At 43.0% G+C, this 20,447-nt stretch overlaps 1 protein-coding gene across 2 annotated transcripts; it reads right to left on the reverse strand.

The window, feature by feature from the left end:
* Nucleotides 1–916: 916 nt before the first annotated feature.
* AP3M1 (adaptor related protein complex 3 subunit mu 1) lies at nucleotides 917–20,337 on the reverse strand. Of its 2 annotated transcripts, XM_066324069.1 has the most exons (9): nucleotides 20,190–20,336; nucleotides 11,357–11,632; nucleotides 10,571–10,742; nucleotides 8,123–8,260; nucleotides 6,089–6,174; nucleotides 5,594–5,727; nucleotides 4,700–4,907; nucleotides 3,234–3,378; nucleotides 917–1,948 (listed from the first exon to the last, which is right to left on the reverse strand). In XM_066324069.1, exons 2-9 carry the CDS (start codon nucleotides 11,627–11,629, stop codon nucleotides 1,848–1,850), a joined length of 1,257 nt encoding a protein of 418 aa, XP_066180166.1. In that variant the 5' UTR covers nucleotides 11,630–11,632; nucleotides 20,190–20,336; the 3' UTR covers nucleotides 917–1,847. The 2 variants fall into 2 exon arrangements, with proteins under 2 accessions (XP_066180166.1, XP_066180168.1); XM_066324071.1 differs by lacking the exon at nucleotides 3,234–3,378 and having other exon boundaries at nucleotides 20,190–20,337.
* Between the last annotated feature and the right edge of the window lie 110 nt (nucleotides 20,338–20,447).

The raw sequence follows: 20,447 nt of genomic DNA on the forward strand, positions 1-20,447 counted from the left end.
TCCAGGCTGCTAACGCAGAGAGCAGCTCCAGCTGCTCAGATGTCAGCTTGGGATGCTACCAGTGACCTCTGAAGACAAGATTTCTTCTACAGTTACAGTAACTGAAGGATGCCACTTGCCGAAACAGAGCGGAACGTGAGGTGACTGTTGAATCGATGGATGAATTGAAAAAGGCAGACTAGAAAGTTGGTAGCTTTTAATAACCAGGGTTGTGTCTACACAAATGGAAGATCTTATTAGATGCTGGTTCTTTATAGTGCTGTTTTATTTACTGGAACTTTAGAAATTTGAAATGGTTGTTTATGGCAAAGTTTACCCTAATGATATTACTGAAGTTACAAGTACAGACTGTATGCTCATTTCCTTCCTTGCTGACTTGCTGCCAGGGTTCTGATGGATCTTCCCTCCTCTTTCCAGACTAGGTAATTTTTTGTCCCCATATTTGAAATTTTGACTACTGAATGACTTTGGTTCCTATTCTTCATCTGAAGCAAAGCTAGTACCTAATTGATTGTAAGCCAAACAGGTTAGAGAAACAGAGGGTCTCCAGTATCCCACCCTTAATTAATACTGACCAAATGCATGGCTTGCAACCTGATAGCTACTCTAGAGTATGTACTGGTTTAGAGAGATGTTTTTGTTGGTGTATAGGAAGATGTTCAGTCAGCTTTGCCCTGACTGTTAAGTGTTTGAAATATCATAAATAAACCGTCCTCTATTTAAAAATAAGAAATGTGAAAGGGACTTTACCTGTTGTGCTCCTATCAGCCTTTTAAAACTCTAGGCAGCTGAACAGTGATCCAGTTCAGTAAAGATGTAGCAAATAGTCATTGTTTAATGGTGTATCAGATGCCTCCTGCTTAAGATCATCATGAATAGTTTAAAAGAGCATGAACATTTCATAAGCTGAGACATATTTGCAGTAGAGTTCCCTTTATTTCAGAACATTAAAGCACACAACCATTAAATACACTTAACACTTCTATTGTGATATCTAAAAAAGCTACGCTCGAAGGTACACACTGCACAGATCTGGTGGCATCCACTTCAAACAAGTGGAACATCTAAATCAAAGCAAAGGCTTCACATAAAAAATAGATCTTACTCTCTGCAACTGTATTCTTAAAAAAAATTATGGGGATCATGAGATTGAATGGAAAGAAAGTGGATTACTGAAGCAACAATCACCTCCCAGATTTAATGCAGGATGTTATTTTTATCAGCTCATCTGCAGATGGCAGAAATGAAAGCTGATTAAGGCAAATGCTTCTTAAGAAAGGCGATTTCTTGTAAACAACGCAGAAATTATTTTTTACTTCATCAGAAGCTTTTTCAGGAGTGTCACTTGCAATGTCCCAGGCCCTGGGGAGACCCCTGCCCCTCTCACTGCTGCTCTCTGTTTCTGAAGGGATTACGTCCTGCTTTGTGGAATGCCAGCTTGCAGCTGGCTGTGGGTGGAAATGAGCTTTCTTTGCAGGCAGCTGCAGCAGCAAAACATGCCACCAGAAGACTTTTCCAGTGGCCTGTCTGGCCTTCAGAATGTGCTTGACCTCAGGGCTTTGGTATCTGACTGGCAGTGTAGTGTTTGCAACGTTTTGTGGGTTGCCCATATCAAACTATTCACCAGCACAACAATTCAGTAAAAAAAGAGTGAAAGTGTAATAGAAAAGAAGTACCTTATTTTAAAGCTGGATTAAGAAAAACTAAGCTATGCTTTCATTTTAAGAGCTGCTGTGCACAAATGCTTTGATCCCAAACTAATCAGTGTCTATTAATTAATTGGCACCTAATCAACATAAGTCACTAAGCAGTCAAGTTTTTTAAGGGAATTTCCTTTTAGCAGCTTCTCATGTCCTGACTTGGAATTTTCCTGCTTTTGTAATGTATTTGACACCTTTAAAAGGCTTGTATTTTTCTCCATACATGTCTAGGCGATTCACTTTCAGTCCTGAAAAAAGACACAGACAAGCACAAAGTTAAAAGCAGAATGCTAGAAATCACAGCAGTCTGATTAGAAATCCGGCTGTCTTGAAGCACATTAGGATTGGTTAGGAAGCTCATCTTCCTTTCTTTCACAAGTTCATCTGGTTTGAAGCAGCAGATGAGAACATTCTTGTCACCTAATTGTAGCTGTCTTGGCAGGGCAACACCTTGTTTCTCTTTACTCCCTAAGCCAACATCCTCCTTCCAAGAGGTGAACTATGGAACAACCAAGTCTATCTCTTCCACAGCTCCTGTACACTGCACTCCTTTCCAATCATGGAGATGAAGCAAAGGACAAGTTTCAGAATTCTTTTCACTCCAAGTCATAATTGCAAGAACCAGAGATCCCTCTGCTATTCCCTGAGGAAGGCCAGTAGCTATTAATTACCTACAGCTTCGGGTTGTTCCATGCTTTCTCACAGGTCTGTTATCTTTGGTGTCCAGCCACTGGACCAGCTCTATCTTGCTAGACTTAAACTAGTTTAAGAGAAACTGCAGGATTCTGCTCTTACACAGGAACTGTTATTTACCCAGTCTAGGGGCCAAAAAGACCATAGCCAGGTACCTATCCAGAAAGGTACCACATAAATTACCACCAAGTCTCATCAACTGCCTTCAGTTCTCCTCCTCCTCCTCTCTGAATGGGAGTTCTTGCACTGTTAGAGCCTGCAAGCCTTGCTTGGAGAAGCATTTTACACAGAGACAACTCACATGATTTAAGTGTTTGCAGACTGAGGCCTTGTCTGCTTTAAATTAACTTTTGCACTTACCCTATAGACTTCATTCTGCTTTTGCTTGCTGATTGTTTCAAAGATGGGAAACTAACCAGCTCCAGAAGGAAAGAATAAGAAGGGCATTCTTCAAAATTAATGCATCTTTATGACCACTAGAAAGAGCTTTAGTGGTACAAAGCTAAAGCAAGTCAGGAGCAGCACACTAAATCATCATCCATCAATCTTCACTAAAAAGATACGTTTGCATGTTTAATGCACCAGTCAACAAAGAAAAATCCATTCTTCTGTATACTTCTCAAAGCTTTTCTTGAGCAAAACAATTGGGAATTCCCAATTCCTAGCAAAGAAATCTTCCAGCAAGGGTAACTGTAAGGTTTGGGTAAATCAGACTTTATCATTTTGGACCAAGCTGACTTCAGATCTGCATCTCCAATTAAATGATTAACAGTTTCCCACTTCATTTCCTACACCAACTAGTTCTGCCAGCAGCAATTTCATGTAATACCCCCCACTCACCTGAAATTGCGAGCTGTTGTATCTTAAACTGGATGTTTAAACTTGGGTTCTCCTCTGGCTTGGGGGCTCCAGACTGCAGGTTCACTATGCCCTTCAGGTTTGGTAGCTTTTGAGGGGTAATTTTGCCCACATCCCATGTTAGTACCTTGTCAGGAAGGAGAGAACAGTAGTAGTGGCATTTCAGGAAACAACCTGTGAGGTCAAATTCATGTCCAGCTTTTAGCTTGCAGGCTGGGTACAGACAGTAGCCTGGGAGCCCTGAGAATTACCTCAGTGGCTGGGAGAGGGCTCCTGCAGCTATGGGGTCTCTTTTTCACCCTGTCAGTGAGGGTCTGTGCACTGAGAACATCTTGTTCCTGTTGCTAAGGACAATTGACCCTGATGTCTCTTTGGGTCAGCTGGATCCATGAAGCCAAGACAGTAAGCAGCACAAAGCCCATAGACACTTAAACACAAGAATGAGGAGGGTAGGAGCAAGGCACTGGACCAAAGGAGATGTCTAAGCCAGACTAACTTTCTCAAGGCTCGCTTGTTTGCCATTCATTCTTACGCTCATTGGAGAAATGTGGAACCAAGCAGACCCCATACTCACCCACAAGAGGTGGTTTGTTGTTCTTATCACAAATTCATAAATGCAGAAAAAAAAAATCAATTCTCTATGCTTTTAAATTTTTTTCCAGTTTCAGTTCACCTAGTTATTCCAACTCTTGATAAAAACACAGTAAAATTTATTTCTGCAGAGAGGAAAGCACACCTTTAGTTTTTTTGTTGGTGCTTTTCTTTTAAAAAGATCAAGGTCTATTGTTTTTGGAACAAAATGCTACTTGGAGAGCTTTCCCTAACAACTTTAAGGAATTGCTGACTTAGATATTCCAAGGGCAGCAGAAAGCTCAGAGCAGGGTATTAGAGCCAGCAGAATGGTTTGGCTCAAACTGCTTTTCAGCAAAATGGCTCCTGGGTACTAAAAAGCCTCAGGAGCTTTATGAAATTTAGGTCTCAAACCCCAACTCAGAGGCAAGGAATCAGGCACCCAAAACATATTTTTTCAGACACTTATTTTACCTGTGTGTCTTTAGGCAGATCTTTTGGAAGAAATTTTTTCTCATCTCCCGCTCCTAGTTTTTCTGTCTACCCATTTTCAAGGCTAGTGCATTTTTTTCAGAAAAATGTTTTCATAACACGTTTTGCAAAATATACCATCAGTGAAATACTGCTGCTTCCACTAAGGAAAGATGATAGTGGGTGAAAAAGCAGGGTGAAAAGAGAGGAAGGGAAGGAAAAGCATACTGACAAAGTCAGAAATCAGAGCTGCTGCGTATCTAAGTTTGAAAAAGCAAATTTGAAAGGTAAATTTTTAATTCATAAATGTATGCTGAACAGAGTTTTCTGTTCCAGCATTCTGCAATATGGGTAACTTGTAGTAATGCCATCTTCAATAGTTAAATAAATAAAAATTTAAGACTTACTTTAGTAACTGGGTCAAATGTATAGCTGCCTTGTGTAGCAGTGAGGTTCATGTTAAGTACAGCCTTTGGCATGTGAACTGTCATGACAACTCCTTCTACTGTTTTCCCCATATTCTGTTTTGGTCCAATGGTAACGTCAAATCTTCCTGAAGAAGTATTTTCCTTAAAACTGATCATGTGCTTCACATATACAGGAATTGCCACCAAGCTGAAAAGAGAAGACAGTAGCTGAATGCATCCTGGCTACTTCTCTGCTTGAGAAATTAAAGTACTTTCTCATAAATGGTTCTTGTATTTCTGGTAGGCGTTCAAGTTAGAACTGGTTTGTTTCAGAAGTGGTAAGTGAAGTGATACTCTGCTCTTCAGCATCATTGCTGAAATGATTTTATCAGCAGAGAATCACAGGAAAAAGATTTTTCTTTATTTTCTTTCAAATACCTTGCCCTATTCTCTCTTCAGCTGTTGCTTTTTTGGTTTTTTTTCTTTAAGTAATCTCACTGATCCAAATCTCAGAAGAGCCACCAGTCAGATCAGGCTTTAGTTTGCAAATATCTGCAGTTTGGACTTTTTTTGCTTTACTCTCTTCATGAAGCTCAGAGTCCTCCATGTGCACAAAGACTTACCCATAAAGCATCTAGCACCAACAACAGTTACTAGGACTGAACAGCCCTATATTGCTGTCATGTGTGATTTACTCCACTGAAACATTATTGCTGACTATCTGCAGGTCACTGAAAAATGGTTTTCTTCTTTTAGTGGGGATGGAGCAAGAGATGAGACAGAACCTGAGCACAGCCATTTCAGAGCAAGGCCCACTCCCCCTTAACAAGGAGGAACGTGCCGTCACTGGGGCGGCGTGGCTGAGGAGCAGCGTGTGAGTGGAGACAGACGTACTTCTGGGAGCTGACGCGGTAGGAGATGAGTCGGAAATTGCCGTCCGGGGGAATGAACGACAGGACCCGCTCAGACTCCCAGCGTTTGAAGCGAATGCACGGATGGAAGCTGACATCATCCAGCAGCCGTGGGTTCTGCAAGGAGTGGCAAAAGGCTAAGTGAAATGTCATCACGTACAGCAGTTTGAGCTAGCTACTGAACTTGACCAAATTCCTGTTCCTTAGACTCTGAGTAGCCATTATCAGAGACATTACTGAGCTAGATGGATTTCTGATCTGACCCGGTACCACAGCTCCTGTGAGGGTACTTCTATGTACAGACAAAAGCCGTTCCAACTACTGAACAATGCAGTTTCTACAACATAATGCAAAACTTTTTACTTTTCGTATGTGTTACACATGAAATAGTGATAGTGATCTTAAAGTTGTTTAACTCTGATCACTGAGAAAAATAAATCCTGAGCAATTAAGATTCCCAAATATAGGCTGAATTTACCATGAAAGACAGAGAAAGATCTGGCATTCCTGAGAGCTTAATACACGAATCAATAACCCCTTGGATTTCTGCAAAGACTGTGGAACCTGCAGGCAAAAACAAGACACTTGACTTAACATTATTATGAAAGGCCTAACAGATGTGGTGAAGTGCAGCTAGAGGGCACAGAGGACATTTGCACAACACTCAACAACATGCCAAGCCCAGCTAGGAAAGGTCACTCCAGTTACCTGTGTCCTGGGCACCTTGCTAAAATACATGAGCCAGAGCAAACAGCCTGTCCCAAATTGGTTAATTATATTTGTGCCAGCTGTTACACAGGACTTGTACTGGATGTGCTTGAACTGGTTGCCAGCAATAAGCAAATAAGAATTTCATAACACACCAGCCCTGAATCTTTTCTTTCATCCCTGTCTCCAGTCTCCAGAAAACTAGCAAGTTGTGTAGTGGTGCAGGGAAGCTGAAGCACATCAAAACAGTCGATGTCAAAATGCAGTAAGTTGATGCTGTAAAGCTCCAGCTAACTTTGGCTTTCACAAGTAAAGGTTGTTTAACAATGAAATTAAATATTCATCTTGATTTGAAATACATCTATAACAAAACCCCCAAAGCCCAAAGCAAGAGTACCAAGCATTTCACCCAGGAAATGTTAATTTCCTGAAATACCCTGTAAGAACAGAAAGGCATCAGCAGGACTCTGGACTAATTAATTAGCTTCACATGCAAAGGTAATTCTAGAAGATAGGCAGACACTGTCTCATCAAGGGGAAGGAGAAATTGTGGTTTTATACTTTGTTTGAAAAGAAGGGATCTTGTTTCAGGTTAAAGCAGTCGACCATACCCCTGTGAAACAAGATAACTTCCCTATTCAAGGGGAGCAACCTTATCTACCCTAGTCCTAGTGAAGGTTATAAAGAAGGGTTCTGGCATTGCTAGTCCCCACGGGATCAGAGCAGAAAAGGGCAGCTATGCCTACTGCAGCAGATCCTCAGTAGGAAATCAAACACTTGCTGCCTACTGACTTCACCCGAAATACACACAGAAATTCACCACGGTCCTGATTGGACCTTCTCAGACTAAGCACTCATGCTGCTCCTGGGAATCCTAAGGAGCTAGGACAGTAGCACAGTCACCAGCATGTTCTGTAAGGGTCCTGTAAGGGCCACCCTCTTTTAGATTCAAGACTGGGAGAGCTGCACAACAGCTATTTATGACTATCCACTTCAACGGTGGCCAAAGCATTTGCTGAGGTGGCGTACAGAACCAAACCAACACTGACACTGCTGCAACAGCAGCACTGAATGAACCATCAGCTTAGCTCCCTGCCCCACACCACCATAAAAGGGTGTCCTGCTGTCTTCACCCTTGCTAACTGCTAGCCCCAGTACTGAACAAAACAGCAGGTTCCAGCCCTCAGCTTTGTAGTTTTCTTTTTGCATAATTTTTTCCTTTTTCTTGGCATGTAAGTTATCAGGTTCCTCCTCAAAGTTAAATCCTAGAACACTTTTTGAAAATGATACGTTTCATTCACAGAAAAGATGGGAGCATTATTATGCTTCATAATATCTGGTTCCAGTTTGAATATAAGGAAAACAATACTGTCCAACTATTTTGCACCAAGTTTATCTTGCTATCACAAGAAAGCTAATGAAGGCTTTTGTCTTGCTCACTTGAGGGCCTTCACGGACTACAGTACTTTGTTGGCAAGAACAATGGGAGATAATTTTCTCATCACATTTCAACTACTTTTTTTTTCCAATTACACCTGTTATGAGATAATCAATATACAAACAGAAAACATACTTCTTGTGGATGTTCTTGAAACAGCCGAGAGCATGTTGCTGTTCTAAGATGAACTGAAGAAATACATTTAAGCTCATCATTTTAAATGGAATATTTCTACCTAATATATAAATGCATGTATATAAAACATATGCAAAAAAATAAGAAGGTTGGACTGCATTCTCTCTAAAACATCATTAGCTACATGCAAACACACTTGAGAAACAAACAGTAGTTTGCAAGGCATCTTACCTGATTTGTCTATAATTGCATCAATTTCTTCAATGACATCAAAGTACGCTTCGTTGTTCGTGTATTTTACTCCTGCTCTGCGCCAAGGAATGTTGGATAACTGTCCAGTGGGAAGTGTATCTCCCACATTACTACTGCCTTAAAAATGAAAAGGAACTCAAAATCAGTAATCAATGACAAAAGGAATGTTTCAACTGCCAAAATTAAAAATCAAGGTAAGGCTTGCCCCCAAGAACTGCCACTAGAGCCTGGACCCCTACAATGTTATCTGTGAGGTGACATGAAGGCACTGGAGCCATGTGCCCAGACTTCACAGCTTGCAGACTACATCTTGCACAGCAAAATCCAATGCTCAAGTCAGCAGGAGGTTTGAATGGGAGTAGATGTGGGGCTAGATTTTGTGGAGGATTTCATCACTAATTCAAGACATGACAGCTCCCTGTGAGGGCCTTAAGCCTGCTTCCCCCTTCTCCTAAAAGCTTTAGCTGGATGACTTCAGGGCTGATTAACAGGTAAGAGGCATTAGCAAGAAAGACGTGTAAGAAGCCTTAGGGAGGGTTCCTGCAATTTTTGCTTGGAGCTGGTGTTAGGCTGAGGGTCTCACCCTTGGTACCCATTTGAGCTACCCTGCATCAATGTGACAGCCATGTCTGTACCCGACCATGTGTCAAATCCATCCAGACCCTGGCCCAGACTGCACTTTCTGGCTCGGCCTGTCCAATTCTGGTGGATGTTACTGGCAATCGCTGAGCTGTAGATGACCTGTTATCATCTGATCCTGTCCCTGACCTGTTGCCTCAACTTCTGGGCTCCCAACCAATGATGCCACTGTCCCTGCCTGCCTTGCTCTCACCCTTGGCTCCTCATACTCAATACTATTCATCATGAGAAGAAGGCTTCCTGAGCTACCTAGTCATAAAGTAAACTGATGATACTTTAAAAGGAAAAAAAAATAGTCTTATTCTTCTGAGGCTTAGGTGACTGATGCTAGAATCCCAGCACAGTGGAAACAACTCCCACTGCTAGAGGCAGGTCTTGGGATAGGACTACAGCTCATGCTGACTTGTGCCCTTCTGCACAATGAACATGGTAGTGTGTCCTGCCACGTGAAACAGCTTCACTGAGATGCTGGTGGCCACCAGGTATCATTTCTACAAAATCTGCTTGGGCAGGCCCTAGCCTGGCAGGCAGGGAACACAAGTTTTCATTCTTTTGAGCTAGTAGTAGTTACTCAAACCCTGTCCTAAAGTCCTCCCCCCAGTATGTGCTATAACTCAGGGGGAGGAATTGCAACCATTTCTTCACTCCCACTGCATCTCTGAAGAGGAGCAGTTGCTGTGTCTGTCCCTCAGCAGCCTTGCAGGGTGCAGCAGTGCTGCCAGGCCAGGTAGATAGGAGACATCTCAGGCTGCTCTTCCCACCTGCTCAGCGCTGAGCTGTTGACAGTGACAAGATGCAGGCTGCACTGGGCAGGTGCTTTAGGCTCTTAGATAATTTTAATAAGGCTTTACATAAAACAAGAGGATTTGATGCTGCAACCCTTGGTTTCAGGAGTCTTAATTCTCTTTACAGAGGTCCATCTAGTCCATTAATGTAATTTTTTTCATCAGAGTAAATACTAGCATCCCAAACCACATTTAAAAAACCTAACTAAACTCCAAATAACAGAAATTAAAACTGATGAGATTTATACTCTAAGACTGAAGCATATCTACTACCTTAAAGATCAGCTCCTCTGAGTATTACGTGTGTGGCCCTGCAGCCCAACTACTCCCCTTCTCTAACACAATGTACAGGCGACCGTCTCGCATCTCTCTGCCCCCATGTGACATCTCATGGCTCACCTCCCTTGCACCCGCTTGCCAGACAAACAGATTCCACCAGCTCAGCTGACAGACATTTGGCTTCATCACTGCAAGACAGACCCATTTACAACAGCCTGAAATCAGTTGCGAAATCAAATCCATATGAATCCATGTGCTGCTTGGTGGTGGGGGGCAGGGTGGAGGATGAGGACAGGCTGTTTGCTTCCCTTCATGCTATCTGTTCCCACCCATCAAAGATTTATTAGGTATCTACTATATATCTTCCTGTAAGGATTTCTTATAAAATGCTTAACCTTCTCCAGTTATTCAAGGCCTGGGGTGAGCTCTGTACCGATCCCAGAGCACCTGTCTCCAGTATGTCCTGACTGTGTTTGGAGCTGCTATTCCTGAGGGACTTCAGCAGCTGTGGTCGAACCAGGCAGTGCCTCTGAGGACAGCAAAGGGGCCAGGCATAAACTGCATATAAGGAGGGAGTTGTTTTTATTCAACTCCTATTGATGAGAAGTGGCAGGATAGTGCCCTCACCTTACAGATTCACACTAATGTATTATTTTTTAGCTACAAGGAATGATGGGGCGTTTTTTTAAGCAGCCGTCATTGCTGAAACTACACGTTTTCATACCTGTGATGGAGTTGACAACAGAGCGCAGAATCGTGGGAGGCTTAATCAGCTCCTTCAGTATGTTGGATTCTGTTGCCAGTGGAAAGCCATTGTCTAGCATTTCTTCTAGAAGTTCATACACAATTACTACATTGTCCTTAATTGCCGTCTCAGAACATTCGCCAAAGTAATCCTAAAGAAATTCAGAGATTACAAAAGAGAGGATTTTTATTCCTGTTAGAATGCTTTGCAAATGGAAGTTTGTTTAGTTTTTTCTTACAGAAGCCCTCCAATATATGAAGGCATTTTAGTGCCTAAAATGACTATTTCTATAGTCTGATGGCATCATATTGTTAGTGTTGTATTTATCACCTAACTGAAAATAAACACAAACATGAACAGTGAAATAATGTAATGTGATGTATTACTATTTATGTTACAAAAGTTTATACAAAAAAGTCCCTTGAAGTTATTTTAGAATCACAGAATGTTAAGGGGTGGTTCCAACCCCCCCGGCCATGGACACCTCCCACTAGCTGAGGTTGCTCAAAGCTCCATCCAACCTGGCCCTGACCACTGCCACACCTGGGGCATCCACAACCTCTCTGGGCAACCTCTTCATTCACTATTTTACCACCCTTACAGTGTAGAATTTTTTCCTAAAATCTAGCTTAAATTTCCCCTCTTTCAGTTTGTACTCATTTCTCCTTGTCCTATCACTATAGCTCCTGGTGAGGAGTCCCTCTTTGGCTTCCCTGTAGGCTCCCTTCGGACACTGACTTTTAAAGTCATTGAATGGTGACACACCTGGAAAGTATCTGCTACTCGGTGTAGAAATTCTATTACGAAGAGTGGTGGCACTTCTGTCTGTATGACAGACACAAAGAAGATTTTATCCCGATAGATGCTGATGAGGTAGTGATGTGGAGTTGAGATGACAGGAGGCACATTCTCAACATCAATTGCTTTCTCCTGAGCTTCAAAGAAATAATCGCACACAGACTGGCTCACAACGCTCTTCCAGTGCTTCTCCAGGAATATATCACCAGAACAGTTTATAAGAAACAGGCTGTGGATCATTTTCTGTTGGAAACACATTAAAAGAAGTTAAAATAAACAAAATGGTGTGTGGATTGACATTTCTTATCCCAGATTCCCTTCCTTACGATGGTTATTCTTTATTAACACACACTGTGAATTTAGGAAAAAGATCTACTTTGTTGTTTTTCTTTGAATTCCATTTTCTTTATTAAGAAGAACATTCCACCAAAATATACTTGCCACTGGATTAAGTTGCTAATGTATACCACAACGTGAGCATGAAGAAAGCACCCTCATTTTCCACTTTCATTCCTATCTGGTATTTGCAATTTATTTCCTAAAGAAAAGGTGACTCCCATGAGCTGGCGCTCGCTCAAACGCGTGTGCTGACATGAAAGAGTTACTCGTGCAGAAGGTTTCCTATGGCAGGGCACTTGGCCTGGCATTTGCCCACATAACTTAGAATTGCTCTATCTTAAAGATACAGCTCTTTAGCTTGTCAGCTTTCAGCTGTCGAACTAGAAAAGTGCTTTTTACTTGCTGGCAGATTAGTCTTATGATCTATGCCAAGCTGCACTTGGGTAAAGGGTTGGAATTCATTAAAAGAACACAAAACTCGCCATTAAAATCTGATTTAATGAATAAAATTGCCTCAAATGTGCTTGGCATGCATGAACTATGTTTATATAAAATGTTTTTCACTTAAAAACTCACTTATGTAAAAGGGGAGTATAAACTGCAGGTAAGGAATGTAACTTTTTTCTTATCTCTTTAAACATTTACAAATAACATGCCTCAGCCACTGATCCTTCATTCTATTCATGGGGCAAGAAGCTTATGTGCCTATTAAAGAAAAGAATTCCTAGTCTATTTCTCAACTTTCAATGCGATAGTAAGTGAACTAAGTAGTTGATAAAATGAATAGACTATTATCTCTCCATCTACAGAGGAGGCAATTGCTAGCAGACTCCAGTTTATCTCTGCAGCCTTTACATGAGACAGATACAATGCTTTGGCTGACCTGTAGCATAATCATCCTCTTACAAAAATAAGTACCAGATAAAACTTGGGCTTGGAAAACAAACCCAACTGTAACCCCAACAGCAGGTTCTCAAGGTGAAGTTAACCTGGTACTCAATGTCAAACATAAATTCATCTGTAGTTGAAGAAGCTGCCCCTGGCACTGGCTGTTCCTCCCTTTTGCCTCGCATGTACTGATTTGAGTAGGTCTGTGGCTCTGCAATTATCTACATTAGGAAAATGATCCAGTCAGAAATTAACTCAGCAAAAGGAGCTGATGGTCAGATCAGCTTCCTAATGCAAGTTATTCCACTGCCAGAGAGTGCTAGAGCTGGCCCAGGGCATGTGGTGGAAATGGGCAGATGATAGCAATGGAGGTCCAGAACTGAAAGTTAGTCTTTGGAAGAATTCACACATGACTGGAAAGAGACCAGACAATTACTGGGTGTCCAGCCCTTGAAACAGGAAGACCACCATCAACTCTACATATCCAAGGGAAGCGAAACACACCTACCGAAAACCTAACATAGTTTTCATTCATTTTATCATGTTTGGCCAGGATCTTGTCCTAAAACGCACATAAAATTTGCTCCTTCTCTGCTAACTCTGGCACACTAATGTAAAGATAGCATGGAAGCATCTGGATGGACATGGCCCAGTCCCACAGAGATTTTAACAAGTCCAAATACTGTATGACTAAATCTCATTCCAAAATACTGGAATAAGCGCTTAGCTCCACCCAGAGTGAGCTTGTGTTGCTGTGTCTCAACCTAAACTACCCAGAGTACTAACTCATCTACCAATACACTTGTAAGAATGAAAAATGGTCTGGCCCTCCAGATGTTGACAAAACAAAAGTATGTCTTCCAAAGCTCACCAAAGACGCTGAAAAAGGGAGAGCTCAAGAACACTGTCAGCATGTTATTTCCCTCCACCTAAGTCAGCAGATGTGGGAAGAGAGCCAAGATCCAGCTTTTCAAATTCTAAACTCCAGCTGCTCCTTCACATGCATGACAGCAATGTGCTCATCTTCACTGGGGCCATGCCAGGTCTCAGACACCTCCTGCCAAGAGCATGCTGTCTTTGGTAGCCGACAAAAAAAGACCAACAGTCAAAAGGTGGACAAAAATATTCATCTAAGCCAATATGGAATGTTAAGGGAAGTTCTTTAAGAAACTGTGACTGCAAATTTACTTAAAAGTGGGAAAGGAAATAAAGCTACAAAGTGTTATTGCATGCTTCTACTATTTCTCTCCTGGACCAAATTAACCTAGTTTAGTTAGTTAATTTAGTTCTTAAAAAAAGCCACCAAAAAACTCCAGACAATCTTAATACTGTGAGCACAGCATTTTTATAAAGAAGCCTTGACACAATTGCTTTAATCCAGTTCAAGTAAACATGTTCTGAATTTAGCCAGCACTGAACATTAAAGCCTTGTAAAATCTCCTGGATAGTAACACAATGGTGGCAAGTATAATCAACCACTGAATGTCAGTATTGTTCAACACCACAGCTGCCCATACATACAAAGGTGCTCAGCTATAAAGCTTAGAATAGATCTCTGTACATTTTTAAATCAATACAACAGCATATCTGTTAACAAATATCAGACCCATTTCCTATTAAATGTACACAAAGCTGCATCTGAGAGTCCAGTATAAGCAGCACTGGTAAGACTTCACTTCCAGAGGAGCTGATCCACAGCCCATTCTGGAGGAGCTGTGTTGGACAGCAGGCAGCTTCCAATGATACTCTGACAAAGAGTATCAGACATGTGACAGTGTTTGTAAGCCCCAGCAGTTGTGCTTCTGCTAAAGTTCATCCAGATTCCATTCATCTACAGACCAGAAACGGCTGCATCTGTCACAATATACTTTTAACAAGCACAGCTGTGCAGCAGATCACACAATCACAGCAAGCTCCTGGTGCACCAACTGACCGTAACAGCAGGGCCCCTTCTTTTGCCCTAAGTTCCACTTAGGATATTAGACCATGACTCGGTATGCAACCAAGGGAGGGTCTGGGCAGCCAGAAGGGGAGGTAGCACTTGGCCACTGCCCTTCACTCATCTGCCCCAAGCTGCCTAGGCACCAGCCGTGTCCATAGGAGTGTTTGTGTGGCCTCGTGGTGAACCGGAGTAGCAAACTGATCCAGGGGACCACGCTTGGCAGATGACAGCTCTGCAGTACCTACGGAAACTAAGCAGTACAATCCCACCTGGCTGCCTACCCCATCTTCTAAGTAGGAAGACAGGGATTACAAGATTTCCCATGGTACATATTCCACTGCTAGCGTAAGATTTCCCTTCAAATCTTCTCACATACTCCTTTCTTCCTTCACCAGTTTTAGCAGTATGCTAATTTGTTGCTAATTTGAAGTGCTCTGGAAAACTGAAGCTCTCTCCTTGCAGCCTAAGTGCAGAGCAGGCAGCCCCAGAGGCACAAGCCCTGCCCTGTCAGTCAAGGGGCAGCTCAGTTGGTACACTTCCCAGGGTTGACTAGAATAAAGACGCTCTTATAGCAGTGGGGACATCAGTCTATTATACACAAGGCCAAGTAATTTGATTTATCCCATACACTGTCAAGCATTTGGCACTAGCTGATTAAAGATGGATTTCATGTTGAATATCTTAGAACTGGTAATGCTACAAAAATATCAATATAACATATATAAACTATTATTTAACAAAAATTACTTACATTGCTCCAAATACTGAAGATTTCCCTGTTACATTATTTTTGAGTGCCAGATTTCATTTCAGACATGTAGAGATGCCTGAATTAATTTCTCAGTACCTGACTTTCTCGTCTCATCAGAACGTAAGACTTGAAAATCAAAGAAGATTGACAAATGGTGAACATAAGAAATCAAGCCAGTAACTTCAAAATTCCTCATACCTGTAGGGCAATAGCAAGTGTGTTGAGAGCTACAGCACTTTGAGGGTAAAGGTCTTGAAACAAAGTTCCTAAGTTTCAAGAAACAGTAGCAAAAGTACATCACCAGAATTCAGGAATCATGGGAGTCTTCTCCACAAAGCAGGTACGCAGATGCCACTTGGAGATGTCAGCATAAACCACTCTGTGTAAGGTACTGAAGATGTTTCTAGGACTACTCTAAAGGACATGCTTCCCATCTCTCTGCTTTAGGCCTACCTAAGAGCAGACTGAAGGTGTACAAGGATCATTATTTGCATCTAGGCCAAAGCAGACATTTTCAGTAGACTGACAGCCTTTCATGTTACTGCCTGACTGCAAGGCAACTTACAGGATCTGCAGAAACAAGCAGCCCTGCAGCTTCACAGCCTCTTCTCACAGACTTCCCATCCTTTCTCTGACATGCAAAACTCCACGGGATTCCTCTCAGTCATTTCCATCCTACCAGAATCTGAAGTCCATACAGAAGAAAAATATATTTTAACTAAGGTGCCTTCAATGAGCTGTGTCCATGTCTCTAACCTTTGACTAAATCTGGATTTGCAGTGTTACTGATTTTCAAATTCTTGGCACAGACACATCTGGACTAAAGTCACAGCAGGCTCACAAGACAAAAGTGGAGCTGACTGGCAAGAGAGAGAGGCTGGGAGCATGGGAAAAAAGACTGATTGCACATGCTTGTCCTTAGCTACAATTAAGTACTCTAAAATGTAATTAATGCAGAAATATTGTCAACAGCTGCTTTTCCATAACACTGAGCTGAGTTACATTCAAAGCTCTGAAATCACTGTAGTGAGGAATTTATCACTGACCTCTGCGATGCCCTTTAGAGCTAATACTAATTATTGAAAACAGCTCCAAACAGGACCATCACTAGGAAAGTATTCCACAGCTTCAGTGCTCCCTGAACTCGGCACAGCTGCTCTGAAGGGTGGAAGGATTAGTGCCGGTAGACTGTCTGAATCTCTGTTATGTACTTGTGGAAATGAACTTCTAGTGACAAGTGAATGGCAAGTAATCAAATGTTTAAAGTAATCTGGAGAAATAAGCTAAAATAGGCAGTTCTATTTCTATGGTAAAGCTCATATTTTTGTCACAATAATCAGCTAGTCAGTACTTTAGCTTTTCCTATAAATTCAAAATGTGCCACAAATGTGTTCCTGACCTCCCCAACCCCATTCATTGGCTTTCAAACCAGCAAACCTCATAAAGAGAAGTCCCATTAAACACCTGTACAATTTCAAGACAACCAACATAGCAGCTCTGATCTATTGTATAATTGGCAGGACCAACCTGACACATCATTAGCAGCTGTGATTCAAACTGATAAATCTGGAAGTCCCAGGTTTACTAAAACATGGATGTTCTGTAATTTCACAGGGTTTTTTTACGCTCCTATTATTGTTTGTGTGTCTTAATGGTGCTGCTCAAGTGTCATGAATCTTCTTACATATAAGATGCTGTTCTGGGAAGGGGTGGTGGAGGTTTGGTTTAGGGGACTCCTTTTGGAGGTTCTTCCCTAATTTACTCCAAACCAGGACAGATGCTTACAGCTCAGGTATCTGGACATGAAAGTAAAAACATTTTTTGCAACCGTTTTTAAGAACTGCATGTTGTCCCCCTCTGTTAGTGAAGCAAAACTTCATATTTACTCCACACCATGAAGTGCTTGTGTCTGTACAACTACTAAGACATATTTTATCAGCAAGATCATCCCTATTAAAGACAGAATGCTTTGCTTCCCAGATGTTCAGCCTATATTTATTTATCTTTGCTCTCATTTAAAACTCTTGTTAGTAACATTTTGAAATTGTTTCTAAAAGGAAGTAGTCCTCTGAGAATACTCTGAAGTTGTCTTAAATCAGTATTTGGTATCCATAACAAAATTTGCAACTTCCTCTGTTCTTTTACCAGTAGCAATTACAGCCTTCATGAGAATTTGTGCAGCATTTCATCTACTGTCTGATGAGCTTTCCAATAATACACTTGCATGGCGCCTCTGTTCAATTTAGTTTCAGTATAAATCTTCTAACTGCTGGCAAGAGAGTTCCATCTCTTGTCAACAGAACAATATTAGATTCTGAATAATCAAACATTAGATCCTGAATAACTGCGGTTCCCTTTGGGACCTGCAGGAATAGAAAGCTTTGGTGTGAAAGCTGGAAAAGCAAGAGTTTCTTAGGGAAAAAACCCACACCAAAACAATTAAAAATTCATTGCTAAAACTACATTTTTACATGGAGATGGAACATTTCGAACACAACTTACATTTGAACCAGTAGCTTTAGGACTACTAAGGGACGACTTGAAATTCACTCTCTGAAAGCAGTACTGAACAGACAGACAGGACCAAATGGACACAGACAAATGAGTGTCATGCCACATATTTCCTGTCCATAGTATTTTCAGGAGAGTACTGATAATTGGGCTCATATTCCAGCCAAACGGAGTGAAGAACTCTGAATGGACAAGGCCGCAGGAGTCAATCACAGGATATCAAAGCCCCAACTCGGTAGCTCTTTCTGAAGATGTTTTGCACCATGCTCCCCCAGTTCACTCCTCCAGTAGCTCTGACAGGCTGGAGCAATAGTGCTACCAGCTTTATACTACTCTCTTTCAGAGACTCTCTTTGAAGAGGCACTCAAGGTTCCAGAAAGGACAAGCCCAGTGCAGAGAGCCATGCACTACTGAAACACTCCATCAGAGTCAGCAACCACCACCGGCACTCTGCTGGGCATCACAGCCCTTCCTAATGTGTGTGCACTCTGTGTGTGCCCTCTGCCCCAACCAGCCCAAACACAGAGGGCAGAAAGAAGCCACATAACTACTTGTACCTTCCTTCTCCTCCAAGAGGACAGGGCAAAGCAGCACTCTCATTCTTTTATCCTGTACGAATGAGTCTCATGAATACTCTTATTCTAAGAAGCTCCTGTTAAAAGGCTGCCTTCCATACATTGTGATAAATAAGCATAAACAAGATTTAACTTACCTTCTCTGTATGAATTTTTTAAAGTTATATGCGAAGCTGTAAGTTGGGGGGAAATTAAAGGGATATAAGAGAAAGGAACTTAATATTTTAAACAAATTTTAATTTGGGTTTTTGCCATTATTACACCCATGAACTACAGCTATGACTCGTGTCTTACTGTTCAGACTTCTCTACCTCAAGGACTTCAATTTATCTTCTCTGAATCATCATGACAAGGTTTTTAGATTAAAGATTCCTCGTGTAAGGAGATCTTTATATGAGAGAATAACTTGGACTTAGCTGGTGCATAGCTGTCTTGCACAACAGAAAATTTAATTTCTGAATAAAACCAGCAAAATCAAATATGAGAGAGCATGGAGAGCATGGACCATTCTTCAAGTTTCATTTGCCATTTGCAAGGAATTTTCAGATAGGTGCACACAGGCAGTAAAAAATCTGTTTGTCCCCTTTTTTTCCCCAAGAAGAACCAAGTTTGCTTGTGCTTTTGAGTTAGCACCCAACATGGCATATATTAAACATGAAACATTTTTTAGAGAGAAATATCATTCAGATATCTCCACTTCTTTTTTTCTTTAACAGATAAATGAGAAGCTATGTATGATTCAAACCTGCTGGGAACTCCCACGGCAGAATTATTCTCATGGTTGGCATACTCAGTTCTTTTGTTAAACATTGTTTCCATCATTTTACCTCTTGCATGAGTAATTGAGTTGGTTTTGCTTTTCTTGCAAAATACCTTTTCCCCTGCCATACTGCAGTCTGCCTGCTACGAACACAAATTTTCATCATTCAAGTATGATTTTTTGCCTGGTTGGTTATAGAAAAGCTACACTGAATGGTGACGCTATTCCTCCAGTTTGATTAACACTTAATGGGTACGAACCATTCATCATACTGAAAAGATGGTAAGAGCATTACTAATTCAAAGCAGATTTGAACTGAAACAAAAGAAAAGAAGCGACAACCTCCACTCAGTTACCGCTGGGTACTGAACAGGGCAGGAGCGATGTGCAGCGCATACTGGGGGACGATAACGCGGTTATTGCCAGCGCGAGTTATGCAGATCCGCACTCAAAAGGCCCCTTGCTAATGAAGCAAGTCCAGCAGGAGTAGAAACCATGGCCGCAGCAGTGCTGCTGAAGATGGACCCAGGTGAGCCGCCGCCCCGCCCGGCCCGGCCTCGGGCTGAGCCGCGCCCGGCGGTGCCCCCGGCCCCTCCGGCAGGTGCTGCGCCGTGCCTGTGAGCGGGCACAGTGCGGGCACCGTGAGGGACCTGCCGGTGCGCGACCCCTCAGCCCTGCGCCTCTCCCGGCAGCGGGGCAGGCCCGCTCCGACCCGGCCCTGCTCAACCCGGGCGGCTCCGCGCCTCCGCCAGAGCCCAGAACAACGGAACGGGGGGAGTTTATTAACACAGGGCAACGGTTTTGTATTTAAACGGGCACCGATAAACGGAAACGGGTAATAGGAAGAGTCTCGGATTTGCGAGGCAGCCTCCCGCTCCCGCCGCTGGCGGGGATGTCGCCCCGGCCCCACTCGGGCCAACCAGCGCGGCCGGGACCGGGCACGGGCGGCTCCCGCCGGGCAGGGATCCCGTTCCCCCGAGCTCGGGCAGCGCCGCCCCGCTCCCTCGCGGCCCGGGCCCCCGCGCCCCACGTACCTCCCCCGGCCCGGCGTACGGCCCGTCCCGCTCCCGGGGCAGCGGCCAAGATGGCGGCGAGGCCCGGCGGCGACGCGGGGCCGCCCCCGGGGGAGGCGCGGGCGGCCGGGGCGCTGCCTGCGCCGAGCGCGGCCCCCTCCCTCCCCGGGCCCGCCGGACCCGCTGCCACGGCCGCCCCTCACGGCCGGTAGCGCCGCTCGGCCTCGGCGGCCGGCGAGAGCCGGGAGCGGCCCCGGGCGCTAAACCCAGCCGGGCCGG

The sequence above is a fragment of the Sylvia atricapilla genome, chromosome 8, assembly GCF_009819655.1.
Source record: "Sylvia atricapilla isolate bSylAtr1 chromosome 8, bSylAtr1.pri, whole genome shotgun sequence".
Classification (NCBI taxonomy): Eukaryota; Metazoa; Chordata; class Aves; order Passeriformes; family Sylviidae; genus Sylvia; species Sylvia atricapilla.

Coding starts and splice junctions, on each gene's coding strand:
- AP3M1 (XM_066324069.1), bottom strand. CDS start 11,629: ATGATCCACAGCCTGTTTCTTATAAACTGTTCTGGTGATATATTCCTG. Junction 10,743..11,356: donor GAGTAGCAGATACTTTCCAG/GTGTGTCACCAT, acceptor GAATTTCTTTAG/GATTACTTTGGCGAATGTTC. Junction 6,175..8,122: donor TGCAATTATAGACAAATCAG/GTAAGATGCCTT, acceptor TTTTGCCTGCAG/GTTCCACAGTCTTTGCAGAA.